The sequence below is a fragment of the Rhea americana genome, unplaced genomic scaffold (assembly GCF_003343005.1).
Source record: "Rhea americana isolate MKP2758 unplaced genomic scaffold, rheAme1 scaffold_91, whole genome shotgun sequence".
NCBI lineage: Eukaryota > Metazoa > Chordata > Aves > Rheiformes > Rheidae > Rhea > Rhea americana.
Genome location: NW_028187100.1, coordinates 2,840,555 through 2,865,176, shown reverse-complemented (window position 1 = coordinate 2,865,176; position 24,622 = coordinate 2,840,555). Strand labels below are relative to the sequence as shown.

Genomic DNA, 24,622 nt, shown 5'->3' with positions numbered 1-24,622 from the left:
GTCCTGGGTCCCATCCTATTCAGCTTTTTCATCAATGACCTGGATGAAGGGACAGAGTGCCTCCTCAGCAAGTTTGCTGATGATACCAAGCTGGGAGGAGTGACTGATACACCTGAGGGCTSTGCTGCCATTCAGAGAGACTTGGACAGGCTGGAGAGCTGGGCAGAGAGGAACCTCATGAGGTCCAACAAGGGCAAGTGCAAGAGTTCTGCGCCTAGGGAGAAATAACCCCATGCAMCAGTACAAGSTGGGGGCTGACCTTCTGGAGAGCAGCTCTGCAGAGAAGGACCTRGGAGTGCTGGTGGATGACAGATTGACTATGAGCCAGCAATGTGCCCTTGTGGCCAAGAAGGCCAATGGTATCCTGGGGTGCATTAGGAAGAGYGTTGCCAGSAGGTSGAGGGAGGTGATCCTGMCCCTCTACTCAGCCCTGCTGAGGCCTCATCTGGAGTACTGTGTCCAGTTCTGGGCTGCACAGTACAAGAGAGACATGGAGCTGCTGGAGAGAGTCCAGCATAGGGCTCCAAAGATGATCAGAGGGCTGAAGGCTGATGTTCCTGTTTTCACGTGTGCAAGTGTGGGTGTGAATGTGTTTGCATATGCAGGTGAGTGTGTATAGTGATGGATATAACAAATTAGGTTTTTACTATGTGAGAGCAGGTGGCAACTGAAGTCTCAGGTTACTCCACGTGGGTGGGATCACACTGTGGCAGCTGTATCCCCAAATGAGATTGGAGAGGGAACTGAGAGAGCTAAAGACMGAAATATCAGTTTGGTTGTCGCCATTTTAGTCTAAAGAGAGGCCTCTCCATCAGCTGTTTGTCACAGGGAGAGTATGCATGCATCTCTTATGAGTCAGCAGCAAACATTGCAGCCCACTGTGTAGTTTCCATAAAGCTGTTAAAATTTTCCAGCTTTTTATTTTTGGACCAATGTGTGAAGCATTTCAGAAATACTTTTATGAAGTCTGCTTTCCRGTCGGATCTGACAGGTTTTGCTCCTATCAGGCTGTGAACTGCAATCACTATAAACTCAGTTCATCAAAAGGTCAAATAATCTTGGCATTTTGAGTGTGAACAGTTTGATGATGAAGAGTTGATAGTAATACAAGGCTCACTCCTGCAAGTAGCCAAACACATTAGTCATGAATCAGCTGAACATTTAAACATGTGGTTAACTGTAAGTCAGTGGCACTCACCACTTTCATACTCCAAGTTAAGCGCCTGTTTAAGTGCTTTGCTGGTTTGGGACCAGACARTTTGTCACTCAGCAGGGTGAAGTCCATAAAAAACTGTTTTCATAAGTGAGATGTGGAGAAATCCTTTCTACTGAAAATTTGAAATAGAATCTGCAGTCTTCATACTGTGGTATTTTAGCATCTGACCTTCAGACAGACTRCTCCTGCAATGTAAATTTTTAAATTTGAATTTAAAAATACTTACTGATTCTAGTTCCACTGCTTTTTGTTGCGTTCTTTCCTGCCCATGGTTATTTTGGCAATGTCCTGATCTGTTATGTCACTGCTTGACTAAAATTACTCATATAGCTGAGAACTGGCATTCATTGCACTGATGTATTTCCCACTAATCTGTTCTCTGCCCTTCTTTCATATGCTAGCAAATGAGGATCCGTTCTGGAAGGTATGTTTAGCAAGATTTCTGTATTACCAGTGTCTTCCTCATCACTGTGCAATTCAGTACTTTTTTTTGATTACTGTAGTCTCTATCAAGGTGCAAAACTGCAGTATTCTCTTTGCCTTTCATACTACTTCTGTGAAACATTTCCCACTTAACTAATCTTTGAGCCTGTAAGTTAGAATTTCAGAGAGACGAGCTCATAGGCTTTCATGTTCAAGCCTTGAGTTTAATCCTTTTGTGAAATCCACTGCTTGAGAAATTGGTAGTCCAGATTTGTGATTTTAATGAACATTTTAAGAAAAAGAAGTAAGTGTTTTACTTTGTATAGATTAAATCTTTTTATATTGAAGTTAAAATTAAGACTTTTTAGGCAGGTAATTTTTAAACAGTAATATTTTGGATAGCTATTTTCTGACAGGACTAATTTAAAATTCACAATTTAAGCCTAGCTAAAATTATCATGAAACATTATAATTAATATCCCCCAAAATGAAAATATGCTTATGGAATTAACAGAGGTATGAAATTATTATTCTTTCTGGAAAAGTACTAGGAAATTTGAGGGTTTTTATAATGATTCACAAACCATGAGAGTTTCAAAATCAGTCTCTGCTGTATTAAAATGCACTTAATTATACAAAGCGTAATTAACGTTGCCACCAGATTAGCATAGCAATTTACTACATGACATTGTAACTTTGTTGATGAGTCTTAGTTCAATTTATATATTGCTTCAGACAAAGTACTAATCAATCTTGTTTGAGAAAGATTATCAGAGAGAGTCAGCAGAAAACAATTAGCAGAAAGGAGAACAGAGGGACAGAGGAGCCCTCTAGAGGAATTCACAAAAGAGGGTACATACATGGGAAGAGGTTGTGTTCAAGCCTATTGTTTTCCTCGCTGCTCTTCAAGGCAATGTACATAAAACATGGAACTGTGCTTTTTCCCCAGAAACTTTTGCTTGCTTGCTTCCTTCTACTTTGGACTTGAAGGACAAGTGATCCACATATTGACTTTGACCCACGCTTCAAAATAGAACTACACATGGTGATAGATGTGTTGGAGTGACACATTATCAAAAATAACAAGTGAAACAATTCTGACATCACAAGCTGGCTATATTAGTTGATTCCCTTCTGTGTTTGATTAGTTGGTTTTTATTTTTCTGTCTATTTCCATTTATGGAACTTGCTTCTGGCTTGTTTGTTTGTTTTTGTTGTTATCATACAGCATTATTTTTGTTTTGCTTCTACAGCAGCCAGGGTACTTTTAACAATTACATTTTGTGTTTGAGTGAGCCTGTCTRCTGCGATAGTTGCTGTGAGTGCTGTCCAGGGAGAACTACTCCATGGGGTGGCTTGACCCAAGCTATCCTTTCTCTTCTGTTGCAGAATGAGATTCACCATGATGAACACTGCACTGCATGCAAGCGTGGTGTTAACTTGCAGCCCTGTGGCACATGTCCCAGAGCATATCACCTCAACTGCTTGGACCCACCCCTCAAATCTGCCCCCAAGGGGGTTTGGGTCTGTCCAAAGTGCCAACAGAAGGTAAGCTACATGAAGCATAGCACACCAAGAAAAGAAAATGGGAGAAACCTTGAATTTGCTGACCACTAAACTAATCTAACCTACAGTCACAGTTTAGGGCACCAGGTTAGCAAAAATAGTCCTGGGGGTTTTTTGAGCAGTTTACTGGTTTTGTTTCTGGTATTTTCATTGGGCTAGACTTAGAATTTATATATACATGTAGTATCTTAGCTTCCTAGTAATCACATCTGTCAAGATTTGTCCTGGAAAAAGATTTAAAATGCCTATTCATGTCCTTTCTTGTTTCCCTTCTTTACAATAAAGCCACCAGCATGTGGGGTTGCAAAACAAGTAATGTAGATCTTACGGATGAGAAAGACAGTGTCAGAAGGAGACACTGTTCGCCAGTGGATCTGAAAGTATTAAGGAGAGTACTTAATTTTCTTTAAATCCTGTTTATTGCACATAGCTACTGATCATAGCCATGTTAGAAATGCTAATTTGCCTAGTTGCTGTGAAAAAAGCTGTTTGCATTGATACTAAAACAATTACTAGTACAGTACAATGTCACCAAATTGTAGAATGGAGGCTTAATTTTTGAGCCTCAGAATTCTCTGTGTTTTGCATTGAGATCACTGTTATGTTCCTTTGAAAATGTCAAGAGGAGATTGTTGAATGTTAGCTGTAGAGAGCAGAGCAGCCCAGGATTAGGTCAACACACTTGTATTTCACAGTCCAACAACCTGTCCCAAACTCAGTAGACAAAAGTACCAACGCAATATTSCTGACGTTGTAAAGGTCTGCTTGTTAGAGACTGGGGAAGAGTATCTTCTGCTCATGGCAACAAGAAATTCGGATTTTATAACTTATTTCAGCACTGTTTGGTAGCACTGTTTATAGTGAAGTGAAAAAGAGATGGCTGTTCAAATGACTATCATCTCATTGCTTTTCAGCTTGTGAATTCTGAGACAAGGACCCTATAACTGGTCCTGCAGAACTGTGAGGTTGGAGGAAGAAAAACATTAACATGTATGTGTGTCTTTGGAATACTGATTTTTTTTTTATTTTTTTTATTTTTTTTTTGGTATCCTGGATTTGTAGGTGTTAAAGAAAGACGACAATGTGCCATGGACTGGAACTCTGGCTATTGTTCACTCCTATGTTACACATAAAACAGGTAGGCATTAACGTAGCTATTGACAAGCTATTCTCTGCTCATGATGAGTGATACTCTTTGAATCTTTCATGTCACTGACATCAAAAAAGTATTTTAAAGCTATTTTCTGCCATTATTAAACATTTTGAACAAAGGGCCATAAAGGCCTGTAGCTGGGAACAGCAGGTCACTTTCTTTCCCCTTACTATCTGTCTGCTACCTGCCTATTTTCACTCTTTGAGGAAGCGGAGATCAGTCTCTGAGGAACTTCACTCTGTGGAAGAGGCTGTCTTGAAAGTGGTGTCCGGGAATGGGTCTTGAAACAGGGTTTGGAGGCATAATCATAGTCAGGCTGTGAAGCAGAGAGAGACTCTCAGGCTAGGCAGTCGTATAAGTGTATGTAGCATCATGCCAGATTAGTATCATACATACTGCAGTAATAGCAGCACCTAATTATTTTGGTATTATTTGGTAGCACGGCTATTAGTATAAGGTATTATATGATATCTGATGGTCTTCATATGTGCAYTGTTCTTGTTTAGTTCCCCATTGCACTCTTAAAATGGGCTTTTGGGGGCATTAGACCATGTTTGTGAGGAGCTTTGCAGAGGTCTGACACTGTATGATCAGTGCTTTTCAGTGAGGATCACAGAACTATGGCCGTGCCAACCACCTGTTCTTAAATTTCATTCACCTCTTTTCTGGAGATTTCCAGGGCCACATGTGGTCCAAGGATTAATTCTAATTAATCACAAAGGTGCACTATAACTTTTGGGTTGCCCTAGGTGCTAGCCACTGACATAGAAACATGTGTGCAAACAGAAACTCAGATTTCTTCAACAGTTCTTGTTGACAAAAGACTAACTAGATTTGAAACTCACCCTACAAAATGCACATTTCTGGTTTGTACTGTCAAGCAAACAATTTTACCTTCTATCCTTTTCTTAACTTCCGAATCCTTAATTTTATTGTTCCACAGTCAAAGAAGAGGAGAAGCGAAAGTTATTAAAGAGAGGCAGTGAGCTAAAGAGTGAACATAGACAATTAGAAGAAAAAGATCGACTTCTCAACAATGCGGTGAAGGTAAGACTCTTGACTGGGGACACAGTCTCCTACAGAGATGTTTATAAAGAATTTATGCTTGAAAAAACATATAGATATGTGAACGGATGTTCACATGTGATATGTTTCTCTCTGAGGAAAAGCACATGGATTTTCTTCGTGCACAAAAGCAAGCTACTTTGGCAGACTGAGGAGAAGAAATCACCGGTGACTGAATTCCTATTGCACACAAAAAAACCCGCAAAATTGTGCCTGTCTTCCTTTTAGTGCCATACGCAGCTCTGATTTGCCTAGTGACATTAAGGCATTTCCATCTGATGAAAAGATCAGTCACAACCATGAGTTCCAGTGGTAACTGCTTGTCCGTCAACTCAAAACTCTTGAGGTTAGATAGGAATAGCCACCATTATGTCTCTTAAAGGCTGAACATTGTAAAAACTCTCTGTGACTGGAGATGGATTCGCAATGATTTTATACATAAAATATTGTTTCCAATGCTAGATGCTGAAAGTGGCTCCCACACATCCTCTGGTATGAGGACCAGTCACTGACAGTACTGATTAGGCTGAATTCAAAGCCACAATTCCTATCCTTCAGGGGTTTCTTATGGGGCTATCTCACCTTGGGCCTAATCTTAAGGGCTGTTAGTTTGCATCACAATCTCAATAAATGTTTCAAACTTCCTTACCCTAAAAAAATTAAAGCAGTAGCTGCAAGAGTAACTGGTCACTACATTTTTTACCATTGCAGAAGATGCACATTAAAATATTTATTACATTTAAAGCAGACTGGAAGGAAAAGCAATAACTTATTAAAAAGCATCACAGAGGGGAATAGTACCTTTAAGTATGCATAGCCACCATCAGCACTGTTGGAAACATACCTATGGAGGAAGGAGTGACACTAGGGTGTAGAATATCTTATGTGGGTAGGACAGTGCAGTGGGATGAGGTGTTTGGAAAATGAAAGGCATTTGGGGATATATTTAGCTATTAGGTCTATGTCACTACTGCCAACATCAGCAAGAGTTCTATCTAAGCAGAATCAGATTTGTTCAGTGCGAAACACTGTCTCTTGTTTAAATGGTAATATCAGCCAATGATTATATTTATTGGAGACATAGCCACTTGAAAGGAGAAAAGCACTTAAAGCTGTTCCAGCACAGAGCAGTTTCATACCTGATGTTTTCCTTAACCAAGATTTACATTGAAGAGAAATCTTATTAAAGGGAAAACTCACATACACATCACAGAAGAAATGGTATTGTAAAAACACAACATGATTTACCCATCACCTGAGAGTTCACCTTTTTAAACAAATATTTGAGAAGTTCTACACAGTTGCTTTTCAAACAAACAGAACTTGGTTTTCAAGTGAGCATTTGCCACTTCCCCAGAACTAGAGATTTTTTCTTCCCTGCCAGGTAGTCAAGAATATAGCCAAGGCGGGGCAACCTGCAGACAAGTAACCAGTTTTGCCAGCTAGGTCCCTTGACTCACTGGAAGAAAGAAAAAAGGACATTTCAGATATTAGAGAGCCCAGTCCCTTTCCATCTAGCAGATGGGCTCAAGGTTTTGGTCTGTCACAAAGTCACTGATAGGCCAATTGGTAGTGTAAAGAATGGGATGCCCAGCATATGGAGGTGGGGAATATAAGGAGAGTTACTGATTCTCACTTATCTCTTGCTGGAGCAGAGGGAGAAGATTTTGGAAGCTTTCATTTCTCACCTACTGTGGTGCTCATTTTCTTGAAGGTTCCTCTGAAATGTTTAAAGTGATTATGGTGTGCAGTTTGGGCACTCCATGGAAAAGAGCTTTCTTGTGACTATAGTGGTATATCAGTAGTAGCTTAGAGTAAGTTTTATGCCCCCAAAATACTGAAATCATGTTTAGAGAAAGCAACTTACCTTCACAATACTGACTCCCTAAAATAAGTGGCAGATTCAAAATACATCATGGTGGGCCTTACCCCCTCAAGCATTTATGAGTGCCATTTGGTAAGCTATAGAGATGTTATTGGTGGCTTCAGTACTTTGCAGTAATACAGCTATAACGATTCTGTGCCAATAAGATTTTTTGAATTCCTAAGGTAGTTCTGCCAGGCTTTCTACAGGATGAGGTCAAAAATGTCTTCTGAATGCATGTGGACTTGGCTGAATATTGTTACCTTAGACAGCTGCTGCGGTGTATGCAGCATTGGTGATTACTCCATTCGTTAAGCTGTGTTTTTGCTATCCCCAAAGGAGAATATACTTCATTTGTGAAGGACGTGCACTCAAGACACAAAAGGATGTTTGGAGAGATGTTTGACACCAATTTGAATGTATTCTCAGTCTTTCCTTCTCTCTCCTCTTCTCTTTGTTTGACAGAAATGCTTAGAGCTAAAAAACAGCCTGTTGGCCCAGCAGAAAGGGACTCAGTCGTCACTGGAACGTCTCAAAACCCTCATTAGACTGATACAAAATGAGCAGATGATTCAGGTTACCATGACGACCACCACCACCTCCTCCCTGCTAACTGTCCCCTGGATCAAACCCTCATCTGCCTCTGCTGCCATGCACAAAGCCTTGCAGCAATCACAGGGTAACAACTGACAGAGCTGGCTGCGAGAAAGCAAAGGAAGGGGAGGGGGGGAAACTTTATACACATGCGCAAAGGAGAGATTAACCTGAAACAAAGGAAAGAAGAAACAATCTCAGTTTTTATACGCATAGAACTTGCAAACCAATCAGTCCAGTTTGTAGGTCACTGTGGCAGCAACTTCCCACAGAGCGGTTTTTGCTGCAGTTTTGTATTTGCCGAGACCTTCAGTGCTTATGAGATTTTTTTGTTATGTTGGCCTTAATGTATTTATGAATAAGGATGAACAGGAAAAGTATGGCCGATAGAAAGTGGAATATCCTTTTGTGGGGGGCAGACAATTTTACAGTTCTGCTTTAAGGGGAAAATTTTAAATACAAAGAGTTAGTGAACTAGTAGAGAAGTAGCTGGGTTGAAAGCTATTTGTAGGAGGGAAATTGGTAATATAAAAAGAAGAAACTGAACTGCTTAGGACTTGACATGGATTCTTACTAAATGAACAAAGTTGGCCCCATCGATTCAGGTGAACTGGAAACGGGGCTGTTTTGACAAGAATGACGTCATGGACACTCACAGAGCCTTTGAAACAAAAGATCATTTTTTTCAGTATTATTATAGTTGAGAATTGCAGATATTTAAATAAAGAAACTGTATGAAGTTAGCATTTCTAGTAAAATATTGAAGTATTTTCATGCTGATGCTTCTGTATATGCGTTCTGAAGTATTTAAAAAAGTATGACTGTAAAACTCCTTACTTTTTTGCAGGTCCTTTTTACTTATTTTGCTATTGGTGTATTTTTCTCATGGAGTTTTTGTGCAAGATTTAGCATAAACCATAATAGTGGATATCCTTGGCAGGTTGGGTTTTGTTTATTAAAGGGACTATTTTGGGGGGGTTCTTTTTTGTTAATTTTTGATTTTTTTAAAGAAAAAAGCAAATAAATATTCTGTTTCTGTTTCTTGCCAGTACAGATAATATGCCAAAAAGATAACTTTACATTTTTGTACTGCGTTTTTATTGTTAAAAATATATAATGCGACTTTTTTTTAATTTTTCTTTTTCACTTGCAGAAATATCTGCTACAGATATTTCTGTACAGATAAAATGGTACAGGAAAAAAAAACTGCCTCAAGGGGTTGTTTCTCATATTGGATAATATCAAGAGTCTTGGGGGAGGGATAGGCTATGGAAAATTGTAAAGGTTTGGTCTTTTTTTGTTTTTTGTTTTTTTGGAAACTTGATTCGTTTTTGAGATTTTGTTGCATTTCAGCACGTTTGAAAGGTGTTTAGCATTAGCCTGAGAAAATCCTAGTGCACCTGCTTGTTTCACTAGCTAGTCTTCCTGATACTCCAAGGGTCCAGCCGGCCCCTCAGTAGGCCCCAGGCCTTTCCTGCAGCCCTGAGGCCTACCTCGGAAGTTAGTGATGGGCACCCCAGTTTTGCTCAAATTACACACACCAGATGCCATCGCCTCCGTCTTTTCTGAGTTGTCAGCCAGTTAGCACAACAGGTACGTGAAGAAAGCAAGAAGCCACCAGAGCAAGACGCAAGGCTAGTCTCTCACATCAGCATATCACATGGTGCCGAATACCTTTTTTTTAAAAAAAAACAAAAACAAAAACAAAAAACGAGGGACTGGCTTTTTCYGGCGCCCATCACTAGGCAGCACATGGTCCCTTCAACCATTTTCACAACTCCGGGAGAAACTGTGCAGTACTATACAAATCTATTTTAATACACAACACTCGGTTGAACAAGATTTTTATATTCTTTTATTGATGAACAAAGTGAACTAAGTAAAACACAATTGTTATACATTGGTTATTGTATGCCAGTTATGCATTCTAATGTGGCTTGCAATGTAAATGTTTTCAGGTTTAATGATTTTTTTTCCTTCTCAGACAAATTAAAAAAAGGAAAAGTGTGGAAGGTTGAATATGTGAAGAATTTCTGAAGAAGTGTCTTGGACTGTTAAAAGTAGTTATTTTGAAAAGGGGACTGTCCAGTGGATAGTGTGCATAGAAAAAAAAAAGTGTTTGTCTTAAATATGCCAATGTAGTTTTACTTCTTTATGATGCATTAAACTTGATTGACAATTTAATGGCGTTGTCATTGTGGTACTCGTGCTGAGCAGATACCGCTTGACCTGTTCAGGACCCACTGCTGACCAGCCAAAGGACCCTTCCTGGCCAAATGCTTGCCAAGGGAAGTTACCAGTGCTGCTTTTGCCATCACTTTATTAAATTTTGAAATTTAACTGTGACAGAATGCCTAGAATTCTTCTGKTTTTTTTTCTTCTTTCAACTTTTGTTGTTCCAGATTATCTAAGATATTCTCTCCAAGATCAGTGTTTCTCYTGGGCAGATACACTTTGTCCCGATGTCCCTCTCTTGGCTTTCCACCTCTTTGAGTAGTTCCCCTGTCTCACTGTTCTTCGTATCTAAATGCAGAGGCATAAAATGATGCTGGCAATGCCTCAGACTTCTCTTCCTCTTCCATGTCTCACGGGTTGCGTTCCCAGGTTTTCACCAGAATTGAAACACTTTGCTAGCTTAGCCCAAATGGAAGTGAACTGGGTTAGCTGGGGAGCAAGCCTAGGGCTCAGGGGCGTGAGAAGGTCGCCACGCACAACATGTTCACATGCATCAGGCARGCCGTCTGCGCGTGCTACTTCGTGCATGTAGCGGGCAAAGCCRCATTTGCTTCTTGCGAGGTCATGGAAAGGACCCTGTGCCAGGCTGAAGATGTACAGCTCGCTGCTGCAACATGCTGATAGACGGTTGGTTTTAGTGCTGTGGCTTTTAGAGGAGAGAACAGGGCCCATTTTGGGYAAACATAGTAATTAAAGGGTGAGAGATCAGGCTTCTGGCAGGAATTGTCCAGTTTCTGACAGGTGGAAGGAAAGAACGTCTTCAGGAAAGCAAGCAAAAGGAAGGGAAAACAATTTTAAAACCACATAAAATCTGTGTTAGTGCTCTTGCTTACACAGAGCAGGAGCCCCTGTACTGAACTTTTTGAACTGCTCCATGGCTTCCGTTGCAGCTGCGGTTCCCCCTTCCTCCCATCCCCTACCGAGGACCGAGCACCTTTGTCTTCCCCAGTGTTGCTCTTCCCCAAAATGGCAAAACCAGAAGTCCCGTGTCACCCACATCAGCATCCTGCCATCGTCCTAACCTATCAACCCAGCGCTGTGCTGACAGACGGGAGCCAATTACAGAGCTCAACGTGTTGTCTTAATAATGCGGTTGCAAGGGAGGGTGGGCTTGTGTTAGCCTTTAATCTTTGATAGTAATTTAAATTAAGGTTTCGGTGCAGGTTTGTAGAAGCCCCAGGAGCTGCCACGTTGCCTGCTGTGACACTGGGCATTGCCTTTGAAAGGAGTCGGGAGCAGCGGAGGCCCCTTCCCCTTCCATGGGGAAGTTAGTTAGTTATTTGTACAGCTCTGCCAGCCTTCCCAGCTTCGGAGCACTTTGTTGCAATGTGCCAGTGGGTGTTTGGTGCCTTGGACCCTTTCACACGTGATTAGTTATCCTGCTGAGGAGCCGCTCCGTGAACAGCCCTTTGAAGGAAGCACATCATCTCCGAGCCTGTCGGTTTTGTATTTGCACCGCTTTGAAYGCAGCTTCGCCTTCTCTGCCCTTCCTTGCCGTCTCCCCTTCCTCAGGAACAGGAGGCAAAGTAACTCAGATTCGGTCTGTCGTGAGCTGCTGCGGAGAGATTGTCAGCCCCTGCCCAGGGAGCAGCTCGAGCAAGGCCAGCATCAGCTATGGCAGGAGCGCAGGTGCTTTTAGGCTTCATGCTCCTATGAGGCAGAAGCTGTAATAGATCTGCATGCCCTAAAGGCTCAAAAAAATCAGGAAGCAAATTCAAGAACCCAGTCCCCCCGTTTTTCTTAATATTTATTTCCTGAGCCCCAAGGGCAGGTTTTGCGTGGTGGGTTTAGCAGCATCACCAGTCCAGCGAGCGCCTTGTCTTGTCTAGGCCGCTAGATAAGAATGTCGTACAAACTCTGCAAGAGCTTGTAGGAGTTTCTTCTGCAGGCAGCCACACTCATCGCTTGCTGGTTTCCTCACAGTTTGATGGCCTATTAGTAAACACTTACACTTTCACAACAGTGCATTATAGACGGATACGTGCTTTTTGTTCTGTCTTCTGCAGGTCCTCTGTAGTTAAAAAGAGAGACGATGCGGAAATGAGTGGCAACAGCCACATCAGATGAAGCTCTACTCACTTTAATCAGAGTTTGCTAACCGCCGCTTGCTTTGCTTAGAAAATGAAGCCTGGCTTCTGAGATCAATCGCCAGCGACTGAGCAGTGCAAACAGAAAATGCCAGAGCTCTGCTTCTGTGAGCTGCTTTCAAGTTTACTGTGGCAACTATCATTAAAGCAAAAGTCGTTTTTTTTTTTCCCCCTTCCCTTAAAAAAGCAAACAAAAAATTAAATTGTCATGATGAAAAAAAAAAAAAACTACAAAGTATATGCAAGCACATAGAAATTCTAGCTGGTTTGAGTGGGGGGGAATAGTATTGCTCTTTGAAGTTGTTTGTATTTTCCTTGACCAGCTGCAGATGTTTGAATGCAGCAGAAATGCTATCCTCCCCCACACACACACACACACAAATAAAGCTTTGCTCACTAAATACTTCAGGCAGAAATTTTAATTCCCTTCTGCAGTTTGTCTTTGGGAGTGAGCTGCAGCACGAGCTCAGCACTTGCACGGGAACCAGAGCTGACTGCGGCTGCCAGACCGGCTGCTGGTGCTAAAGCTGGCCTGTGTTTTAGTGGCTGCGCTCTGTCCCACCCCGCGCCTGACTCGGGCCGCGGCCGCCCCGCAGCGATACAACGATAGTTTGTTGTCTGTTTGGTTAGTCTTAAACAATGATTTCAGGAGTGAGGCCAGCATCGCTTGCAAAATGGCCTTTTCCTCCACAACGCCTCTCTCTCCGAGGTGGGGAAGGTTTGTTCAGGGGTGCGAAGGACAGCACAAGTGCAGCCCCCAGGAAGCCCCTTCGCATGATTGAGCAAAATACGGAGACCGCCAGCGACCGGCACTGGGCAGCACCAGCTGCCTCTTACCTTCTGAGCCAAGTGCAGGCAAACGTGGAGGTACCGGACGAGCTAGGAGATCTTGCATTAAGAAACCGCCTTAAACTGCTCCCTCTCCAAAACCATCCCTGTCACCCAGGGCCTCCAATGCTCTCCACGTTATCGGAGCCTGCTGTCACGATTTAAGTTGTAGCTGCTGAAAGAGAGAGGGGGTGTTGTGCCAAGCACTGGTCACGGCCCAAGAGTTTGTCACCTGGACTGGCTTTTGTGTCCCTGCGTACTGCACTTCACCATCGTCAGGGCTCTCGCCTGCGAACACCTCTGCTTTYTTTGGCTGGGGAAATATTATTGCCTCAGTCAAAAACCCAGGGCGAACCAAGAAGAGAGAGCATTAGAAAACAGCACCTGAAGCAGTAAAATTGAGAAAAGTGAAGCTCTGGGTTGGATAATAGTGATGTTGTTCAAAGTGCACTTAGCACAACTCCCAACAAACTTCTGGCGGTTTGAACTRGCGCCGTACAAGAAACTGTGTTGAGCCAGCACCTACAGGTTACATGTGGCTGCTCTTCCATGGCTGCAGTTCGGCTCCCTGGCCCCACACACATGGTTTGTGGCTGTCCCTGGAGCGTCACTGTGTTATTTGCTGGGTCCCGTGCTTGGCATGGGGCGAGGGTCTCTGATGCATGGGTTTTAGCTGCGAGCCTGTGAGTGGGAACCAAACACCCAGCAGGGCTGTGGCAGGCAGCACCTTGCAGAGACTGAGGGGCAGCTGGGTGACGGCCCCAGCAGCAACCCCTGGTGGCAGCAGCAACAGAGAGAGGGAGAGAGAGAGAGAGATGCTAGGAAACGTCAACATGAGCCTTCAAAGCTCTTGCAGGATGGTGCTGCTAAGCATGTTTAAGCCAGCCTGCTGAAAGCTTTTGCTTACCTTGGTAGGTTGATACTTTGCCTTTGCAGCTCCTCTGTTTTATCTGGCTTCCCTGAAGCTCATGGAAGCAAGAAAGCATTTAATGGTTTCCCAGCTGATGCTTTGAATACACTTTGGAAAGGCTCCCAAGAAGCTGAATTCTTCACTTACTTACTTACTTTTATTTTATTTTATTTTTTGGAAAGGCTGCAATGCTCCTGGGTGACCTCAGGAGCTTTTCTCAAATGGACCACAATCACCCTGAGCAGTCTCCTAGTTTACCTGCCCAGCCCATCCTCTTCGGAGAACTGTCCCCCCACAACAATTTTATTCTTCTAAAAGAATTAATTTTTTTTTTGTCTTTCACTGAAGCAGAAGTGTTGAATGGGACAGGGGAAAGGGAAGTCTGATGTGTCCCTCCTTCCTCCCAGACACTGGGAAGAGGTTGGCTCTCTCCATTGCTTCTCTGCGATGCCTGGCTCCCCTCCGCAGGCTTCTGTCCCTCCCCAGCCCCCCTGGCCAAACCACTCGGCCTCAGCCCCCTGCATCAGCGACCAGGCAAGGCAATGGGCAATCAAACCTCCATTGAAAAAAAATGGTTAAGGACTGAGGATGCTGAAGCAAGGTGGTGGCCCTGAGCAGGTGCCGCTTTCATCACAGGCAGGTCATGGCAGTCCCTGTGCGTGGCTTTGCAATGCACCGGGCCCTTTAAAAAGTGTATTTGGCAGCTTGGCATCCTTTCTCCACCCCTTGCTTTTTTGATAGCTGAGTGCCATGAGGGAGTGCGTATTGGGGCTGCACTCTGGCACCCCACCACGCATGCACAAACAGCTACAAAACTAGCCACAGTTCAGCCATTCTCTGCCTGGTGGTTGCCTTTCAGAGGCATTTGTGGCACCATGGCAAGGGTAAAGTGGTTAAGCCCCTCCCCACCCCCCCAAGTAATATCCCACCTTGCTTGGCTTAGGGTCCCCAAAATAGTTTTTCTGCATTATCAGCTCGCAGCCGCTTCCCCTGTCGGGATTSCCGCAAGGTTTCTCCTGCTGGGGATTGGGAGATTGCAGTGGAGATGGTTGCTGCAGGAGGCATAAACCACTATTAAACGTCCCCACAGCAGCCAAGCCTGCTTGCCACTAGCAGCCCCACATAAAGGTAACCGTGGGTGCATTTGTAGCCCACTGGAGGCTGCCAGGGACCAACTGGCTGGTGCGTTGCTCCACCTGCGAACGCACTACGCAGGAGTGCTAAATACTCCAGCCAGATAAGAGCTGCAAAGAACATGTAAAGGCCTCAAACATGAAATAATAATGAAACAAAAAAAAAAGAGAGATCAAAGCTTTTAATTTCAGTCTAAGTGCTTTGCTCTCACATGCAGAAACTCTTATCAAAGACCAGCAGATGCCACTGCCTCGGGGGGGGGGGGGCTCCAACTCAGAGGGTCCCTATTTGCATTTACTCCACACATTTTCATTCCAAACTGAAGACCCACAGAGTAAAGAGTAGCAGCAGGTTTTGCCATGGCTAAACTGCATGCTAACACTTAAAAGCACTGCAGAGCAGTAGGAGTATTTCCATCACAGCTTCAGCTCTTTAGGGCTGTAAATACAAATAAATCCTTGCACAAATGCCACCTAGCCTGTGCATACCTGGAAGATGAAGTGGTATCAAGTAACTAAAGCATTTGTTACTGTAGGACAACACCAGCGCAGCATTGTACCTCCCTTTCTGGGCTATGCATTAAGCAAGAGGGCGTTTGCATCATTTCTAAATGAAACGGGCTGCTGCTGCTGCACCGGTGCTCTCCCGGCCCAGCTGTGCGGTGGGGCAGCCGTGGGAAAGTGCACCCATGCCTGTGACTTGCCGCTGGCTGCAGTGCCATTTTTCCCCCAGAAAGGCAGCTGGCGAATTTCCTTTCTATGTCCCTCGTCACCAAATTGTTTTCTATGGTCAAAACCTCATTTAATGAGCGGCACAAGTAACTATTTTACTGAAACCAACATTGCAAGCAGCAGTCAGGAGGGTTGGGCAGAGAAGATACCATGAAAGAGCACGGCTTGGAGCATGAAAACTATCAGCGGTGCAGAGGCATCATTTAGCCATTACACCTGCTTTTCTTCTGAGAGTTTTCTGTCAGGAAGTTTGCCAGGTCAACACCATGGGCTCTCCTACAGGCAGAAGTGGTCATCCCCCCTGGAAGGAGACATCCTGCAGCAGCATCAGGTGATGCTAATGCAATCTGTGTCATCACACGTCAGCTACGCTCGTGCGCACAGTGTGCACTCACGTCTGTCTTTGTGTTTGGCGCTGGCGAGGGGGCCCTGCTGCTCTAAGCTCACGACGAACATGTGGATTTTTTGCTGCAGGTAGTTTTTCAAGTACCTCGACTGTCGTTCTCCCTTCCTGAACTCTTAGGTGCCCTGTTTGCCAGCTGTTGGCACAGCTGGAGCAGTGCATCAAGCTGATCGCCACCTCTTTGGTAGAGCACTAAGACCCTGCCTCAGGGGCTGAGGAGACCCAGCGACATTTCGGAGGAGGCCCCAAAGATCTTATTTTTCTCCTCTAATGGCATCAGGCAAACGCGCAGGTCTCTGAAGAAGCTACAGACAGGAAACTTTGTGAGTATAATCTCCTCTACAGTCTCCTTTTTACAGAATTGGGGCCTGTAGGCTCCAACTGTTATTGTTAATACATATTATTGATATACTACTATGTAAGTTAATATATTAATACATAAATAATACAAAACAATATATATTTTCATACAGCATTGTTTAAGTAGGAGAGCAACAAACACTGGAGACYCACACGGAAGCCTGTTCTTCAAACTTTTCCTGCTGTAGACTAAAGTTTCTCTGCCAAAATCCAAATGGATGACTACCCTCAAATAAGCATTATTAGTTTTAAATACGCTCATCTTCTTAAATACTGCTTTCCTTAGCATCTTATCTGGTATCTGTAGGGTCCAGGCAAACAAGTTATGCTCAGGAAACAGCTCTAATTTAAGCAACTTCTATAAGAAGCTGGGGGGGGTGGAATGTGTCCAAAATGAGGCAGTTGCCCCCAAAACTTTTGCTTTACACAAGTAAAGGAACTATATCAAGATGAAATATTTTCAGTTAAAAGTAGTTTCAGACTTTACATCTGTCCCCAGATCCCTCTGCCAAGTTGAACTGATCTATGTGTGATGGTTTTACAACACTTACTTTCCTCCCTGGTTTCTTTTTTCTGCTGCATCAAAGAACAAAACAGGAGGCTGGTGGTAGGTGAAATGACAAAAATTACTGTACACGTTGTAACTGTGTCTCTGAGGGCTTTGTCRCCCTTTCTTTTCCTCCGTTTGCCCTTAAGGAACCACGTAGAGAAACTATCTCAGCGTTGCRGGGCAGCTCTTCCCCAAAGCGTTGACGTACCCGGGCGCTGCTTGCAGCTCGCACCAGCAGTGGCCGGTGTCGGCCTGGGCCTCCTATTGCTCACGCGTGTGCCAGCTGCTGGCACATAAACTCGTGCAGCAAGTCGGTCCTGCGGCGCGCGCAAGGGCTGGTGCCTGCGTCCACGCAGCAGTGGGATGCTGTGTGAGCCACCTGCACCCGCGACGCCGCAGCGCCCACCAGTGACAGCAACGGGCCCGTGGAGATGACAAGGCTGCCACGAAGCTGTCAGCCGAAGCGTCAGTGCCGCTTTCTGAAGTTGCTCTGAATTAAAAACTAATGATAGTTTTCTTTGATAGCTCTTTTTTGATAGTGCAGCTGGAGAAAAACCAGCCACGGAGTATTTTTTTTTTTTTAATAATTAATTCGACTTTCTTTGCTATGTGATTTCTGGGTATTTCAGCCATCTTTATAATTTCTCTCTGTACAACAYGAAGGAGGAAGTCTTTGGCAAATAAAATGACTGTCATAGTCCTGGATGAGGGAAGACATGGGAATGAAAAATTTACCGGTCTGCTGATATTAGCTTATCAGTCTGCCTTGCTCACCAGGTACCAGAAATGGCTCAGATGGGATTTGGCTCAGATGATAAAATAACACATTTTAAAGACCAAGGTTTGCTTTATGAAGAGGATGTTGACAGGATACTTGCTATGAAGGCAATAAACTGGATGTTGAAGTGTGGTGGAGATCAGGTATCTCATAACCTTGCTGGAGCACTATGGGGTGTCTGTAAGGCTCCTCATCGGTACCAGCTCATTCAGAGCAAAATTTTGGTAAATGCTGGAAAACAAGGCTTTCTTCCAGACTTCACCAGCGACATGGCATATATGCTTGCCAAGAGTAGCTTTACAAAAACACTCTGCTTCAGGCTCAGGTTCACTTCTGTGCTGCCCTCTTCTTCAATGCATGAGGAAATACATTGCAGGACAAAATGCAGTCAGTGGCACATCAGGGTGTATGTAAGTGACTGTGACTCCTTGCTGCCTGTCTGGGCATGTTTCTTTGTTGTGCATCTGTGAAACAAGATAGTTAAGACCATTTTTCAGAGCTTTACTTAGACTAAGCAGTGTGGAAGAAATCCCTTATAGGTGGGTGGAGAAGTCCACTGAAATGAAGTACATCCAGAAGTGTCTTTGAAAAATCCTCTTCCCAGGAGCTGATCGGTTGTTCATGCTGATCAAATCAAAAGTTAATTTGCCYTTGTCTGTACTTGTGCACAAAAACAAAAGGAACATGTCAATACGTAACTTTACATAAAAGTATTAGCTACCCAGATTACAGGACATGTTCTGACACACATCATTAGGTTAACGACCTTGTCTTCTGCTCCTCAACTTTGGGACCCCCTAATGGAAAGATCAAGGGAGATAGGATACTAAAATATAGAGTAKGAAGGTCTCGACAAACTGGATGCAGTGTCAATCCGCCTATATTTGGCAGAAGGGCTGTAGTAAATTCAAGCAGAACAGCTTTGGCTATCTTCTGTGGCAGATGTACGCTCATACTGATTTGTGTACTCAATTAGTCTAATGGTTGTATTTAAACACATGAAGGATGAAGGTTTTAATGCATTATCATTGAAATGTTTTCTGTACAGGGCACACTTAGTCTGAAACCTTTCCAACCCCAAATGCTGTGATAATGAAACACAAATAGTGTGCAAGAGGTACCAGCTTCAGGTGATTTACCAGGCTAAAGAGCATCAGCCCAAGGGGAACTGCACGACAGAAAAGCATGCTGGTGGTACAGCATTACATTASCTTCCTTGCCTCTTAGCCTCAATCCGAAGACTGCTGTAATTACTTTTTAGTAGCCATTTCTAGTGTACAATTTTGCTACATTTAGTTTGACACATAAGAGCCTTCAAAACAATCATTATTTTTCCWGTAGTCATGATAAAACTAAATTAAAGCTTTGTTAAAAGCCTGCTGTAAWCTGCCTTGGTGATCAGGTACCGGCTTATTCTGCTTTTGGTGCAAAATCAAGCAAAATGTTCATTGCTTGATAGAGAAAAATGGGCACCATTCCCTGTGGCTGGATACCTGGAGCAGTGCAGAGGTACCAGACYGAGTTTCAGGAGATGGAGTGTCTCTTGCAGTAGCTTAGTTTATCATYCTGGTTGTGAGGTTAACTGAGTAACTTCACTTTCTCCAGCTGCCTGTGCTGCTCCTGCTCTTYGCTGGTGTCCTCCACGATGATCCTTGCAAAAGAGAGGGATATATTCTCCTTCTACATACCATCCTCTTCTTCAGAGCCTCAGTGCAACTGAGTTTCCCACARGAAAACCGGTCACTTTCTGAGGCAGCCTCGGACACCACATCCTCAAAGACAGTGCTTTCACCGTGACACCCCTGTGACCACTGGGGACATGAACCACACAGCTGTCACTCCTATCAGCTTCCAAGGGGTAATAACAGCAAGGAGTTGTTATGCTGTGACATGCACCGAGTGGGCTGTTCATTGCCTCCCTGGCAGGTGTACACATGGTGTCAGGGCCTGCGAGTGAGCTCTACAAAGCCTCCTGTTATTTTCACCCTCTCATTTATATTACTTTGTAAAAGCTCTTTTGGTGCAGAAGATAGTGATATTATCTTACTGATTTTTGTTGTTATTTTGGCATGGATTTGCTTTGTCCTTGTGCTCTGGCCATTTACCCATCAGGGCTTTTAGTGAGCAGTTTAAATCTCAGAAGACTTTTGCTGCAGTACCCCTGGGAATTCAGTCACAAGGCAAAGATTAGAGAAAAGATTCATCCAAGATTTAAAGCAGCAGACATCTTCTAATCCCTTTGCAAAGGTGGAAGTGGTTACTGAGATTTCAGCATTTCACTTGCATATTTGTTTCCAGTGGCATTAAATACTCCATGCAGAAGGCCCTATGCATAAGCATTTGGGGCTATTGGCAGCTCATGGTTGGTAGCCCAGCTAGGCCAGCATAAGGGAGCTACTGGGTGGCAAAGGAAAGGGAGGAGGGAAATAAATCCTCTCTTCAGGTTCCTTGTATGGAACAAGGCAGACCCTGACACTAGCCCGTACTTGGGTCCCTCAATCAACTCTGTGCAGGTGTTTGGAGTGAAAAGCTATGCTGCCTGTAAGGGATGCTGTTTTCACTCTGGATGCGGCTGTTAAATACAGTGCTACCCYGACTAGACATCAGCTGTGGCTGCATTTCAAGTATGCACCAGTATGGTATGCTTTCCAAAGACAGAGGCTGATGAGGCAGCCTGGGAGTAGTGGGCAAAATGGAAAGGAAAAGCTTTGGGGAACTTTTTTTCCCTTCATCACAACAAGTGTTGGGTTATTAAATCAAAATCATAACTATCTTTCTATTTCAGAGATAAGAGAAATATATTTTGGGCAATTTCACATGCTCAGCCATTGTGATTTTGACATTTCCTCAGGGAACCAAACCTTTGTGCTTTCTTCTCAACTTATCYAGCTGCAGAAAAGCCATGAAAGTCTCTGACCCAGCCAAAACAGAGCTGGGGAGTCAAAGCGGATGCAAGCAAAGGAAGTAGAAGAGTCCTGGTACAAGCAGCTACATCAGGAACTGGATATCTGTGTGCAGTCACAGGGCCATGATCTCATTGCAATCACAGAGACAYGGTGGGATAGCTCRCATGACTGGAAWGCTGTCATGGATGGCTACRTGCTTTTTAGGAAAGACAGGCCAGGGAGGGGAGGTGGTGAAGTTGCTCTTTATGCGAGAGAGCAACTGGAATGCATCSAGCTCTGCCTAGGGGTGGAGGAGGAGAAGGCAGTTGAGAGCTTATGGGTRARGAYYRAAGGGCAGGCTAACAGGAGGGACACAGTTGTGGGTGTCTACTCCAGGCCACCTGACCAGGAAGAGGAAGTTGATGAGGCCTTCTATAGACAGCTGGAGGTAGCCTCATGATCACAGGCCCTGGTTCTCCTGGGGGACTTCAACCACCCTGACATCTGCTGCAGGGACTACACAGCTAGGCACAATCAGTCCAGGAGGCTCCTGCAATGCATCAATGATAATTTCTTGTCACAAATGGTGGTGAAGTCTAGGAGAAAGGATGTCCCACTGGACCRTGTCCTCACCAACAGAGAGGGGGACTGTTTGGAGATGTGAAGGTTGGGGGCAGCCTTGGCTGCAGAGAGCATGAGATGGTGGAGTTCAGGATCCTGCAGGTAAGAAGTAAAGCAACAAGCAGGATTGCAACCCTGGACTTCAGGAGAGCTGACTTTGGCCTCTTCAGGGACCTACTTGGTGGAATCTCATGGGTTAAGGCCCTAGAGGGAAGGGGAGTCCAAGAGAGCTGGCTAGTATTCAAGCATCATTTCCTCCAAGCTCAAGAACGGTGCATTCCTGTGAGTAAGAAGTTCAGCGAAGGGGGCAGAAGACCTGCATCGATAAGGAAGGAGCTCCTGGCAAAACCCAGACAGAAGACGAAAGTACACAGTCAGTATGTGGAAGAGGGGACAGCCTACTTGGGAGGATTGTAAGAACACTGTCAGAGTATGCAGGGATGTGATGAGGAAGGCTAAGGCACAGTTGGAATTAAGTCTGGCAAGGGATGTCAAGGAGAACAAGAGCTTCTTCAAATACATCCATAGCAAGAGGAGGGCTAGGGAAAATGTGGGCCCACTACTGAATGGGGCAGGGGCCCTGGTGACAAAGACTACAGAGAAGGCAGAATTACTGAATGCCTTCTTGGCTTCAGCCTTCACTGCTAAGGGCAGCCCTCAAGAATCCCAGAGCCTGGAGGCAAGGGATAAAGTCTGGAGAAGGAAAGACATTCCTTTGGTCGAGGAGGATGAGGTTAGAGATCTTCTGGGCACGCCTGATGTTCACAAATCTATGGGGTCTGATGGGATGCACTCACAGGTACTGAGGGAGCTGGCGGATGTTGTTGCCAGGCYACTCTCCATCATCTTTGAAAGGTCTTGGAGAACTGGAGAGGTGCCTGAGGACTGGAAGAAAGCCAATGTCACTCCAGTCTTCAAGAAGGGTAAGAAGTAGGACCCAGGCAACTATAGGCCAGTCAGCCTCACCTCCATCCCTGGAAACGTGATGGAACAGCTCATCCTGGATGTCATCTCCAAACATGTGGAGGGAAAGAAAGTGATCAGGAGTAGTCAGCATGGATTCACCAAGGGGAAATCCTGCTTAACCAATCTGATAGCCTTCTGTGATGGAATGACCGGGTAGATAAGGGGAGAGCAGCGGCTGTTGTACACCTTGACTTCAGTAAGGCTTTTGACACTGTCTCACATAATATCCTCCTAGATAAGCTCAGAAAGCGTAGGTTAGATGAGTGGACAGTGAGGTGGATTGAGAACTGGCTGAAAGGCAGAGCTCAGAGGGTTGTCATCGGCGATGCAGAGTCTAGTTGGAGGCCTGTGGCTAGTGGCATCCCCCAGGGCTCAGTCCTGGGTCCCATCCTGTTCAACTTTTTCATCAATGGCCTGGATGAGGGGACAGAGTGCCTCCTCAGCAAGTTTCCTGATGACACCAAGCTGGGAGGAATGGCTGATGTACCTGAGGGCTCTGCTGCCATTCAGAGAGACTTGGACAGGCTGGAGAGCTGGGCAGAGAGAAACCTCATGAGGTTCAACAAGGGCAAATGCAGGGTCCTGCACATAGGGAGAAATAACCCCATGCACCAGTACAAGGTGAGGGCTGACCTTCTGGAGAGCAGCTCTGCAGAGAAGGAGCTGGGAATGCTGGTGGATGACAGTTGACTCTGAGCAAGCAATGTGCCCTTATCATCAGGAAGGTCAATGGTCTCCTGGGGTGCATTCGGAAGAGTGTTGCCAGCAGGTGGAGGGAGGTGATCCTGCCCCTCTACTCAGCCCTGCTGAGGCCTCATCTGCAGTACTGTGTCCAGTTCTGGGCTCCCCACTACAAGAGAGACATGGAGCTACTGGAGAGAGTCCAGYATAGGGCTATGAAGATGATCAGAGGGCTGGAGCACCTGTCCTATGAGGAACAGCTGCGAGAGCTAAGTCTGTTTAGCCTGGAGAAGAGAAGACTGAGGGGGGATCTTATCAATGTGTATAAGTATCTGAAGGGAGGGTGTCAAGAGGATGGGGCTAAACTCTTTTCAGTTGCCCCGTGTGACAGGACAAGAGGCAACGGGCAGAAATTGAAGCACAGGAAGTTCCGCCTGAACATGAGGGGGAATTTCTTCCCTGTGAGAGTGACRGAGCCCTGGARCAGSTTGCCCAGRGAGGTTGTGGAGTCTCCTTCTCTGGAGATCTTCAAGGCCTGCCTGGATGCTACCCTGTCTAACATGCTCTAGGTGACCCTGCTTGAGCAGGGAGTTTGGACTAGATGATCTCCAGAGGTCCCTTCCAACCTTACCGATTCTATGATATTCCTTTGGAAGTTTTTGAAACAGTAAACTAATTACCTGCCCTTCCTATTTTTAGAGCTTTGGATCAAGAATTTGTTGAGTGAAGCATCAAAAATTCACTAATCAGAAGACTCTCAATTGACTGCTGCAGAAATTATGTTCATATGCTAAAGATGATGCCATTTGGTGCATTTTGAAGTTGCTTTTTATTGTCCTGTTAATTAAGGGGATACTCTTTATGACACAAGAATAAAAAGCTGTAAACTGCTTTTGCAGGTGATGAGATGTCGAAGCGCAGAAATCRTTTGACTGTACATTTCTGTATTGGGGAACTTGATCCATGTAATAGACGAAAAACCAAAAAGATGGAAGAGAACTCCTGATTTGGTATTAGGAAGGTCAGCATCAATCTGGGAATTCCTTTGTGCTAATGGTAGCTTATATGTTTTTGAGTACTGAAGTAAAAGAAAAGGAACTAGTTAGTACCCTGTGCTGTTCCTGAAAAGCATGCATTCATTTTGCAGCTTTGCCACATGAGCATTTGGGTCAGCCATCAGATTCAGCCACTCTAAAGCACAGGCACAAATCCTAACCCTGTGACTGACAAGCTGGTGCTCGGGGGACTGCAAACAGACTGCCAGTCATTAAAGCAGTTGCTGTGAGATTATTACACCATGGAGAAATCAGGGCCACAAAAGTCCTCCACTTTAATGATCACTCAGTCATGTGTGCCTCCTTCCCCCCATCCCCCAGCTCCCGCAGAATTCCCTACTTGTCCCAAGCAATCATTCCAGCACCACGTACGGGAAGGTAATTCAATCTCAAAAAGAGACTGCAAAGGAAAATCTGCAATGCTCCTTTCCCCTCAGAGGGGAACTCAGCCCTGTTTTGGAGCAGCACAGCTGGCAGGTTGAGCTGGAGCTTGGGACACTGCAAGCCTGGGGACACC

General features: G+C 44.6%; 1 protein-coding gene across 1 annotated transcript in view; it reads left to right on the top strand.

Annotated features, from left to right (window-relative positions):
- Positions 1 to 10,012, top strand: part of PHF21B (PHD finger protein 21B) — a 165,958-nt gene extending 155,946 nt beyond the window's left edge. Inside the window, exons 10-14 of the mRNA XM_085324404.1 lie at positions 1,618 to 1,640; positions 3,029 to 3,187; positions 4,268 to 4,343; positions 5,302 to 5,405; positions 7,753 to 10,012. Coding sequence (XP_085180530.1) covers positions 1,618 to 1,640; positions 3,029 to 3,187; positions 4,268 to 4,343; positions 5,302 to 5,405; positions 7,753 to 7,977 — 587 coding nt within the window. The 3' untranslated portion in view covers positions 7,978 to 10,012. The remainder of the gene's footprint in view (positions 1 to 1,617; positions 1,641 to 3,028; positions 3,188 to 4,267; positions 4,344 to 5,301; positions 5,406 to 7,752) is intronic.
- Positions 10,013 to 24,622: the final 14,610 nt, after the last annotated feature.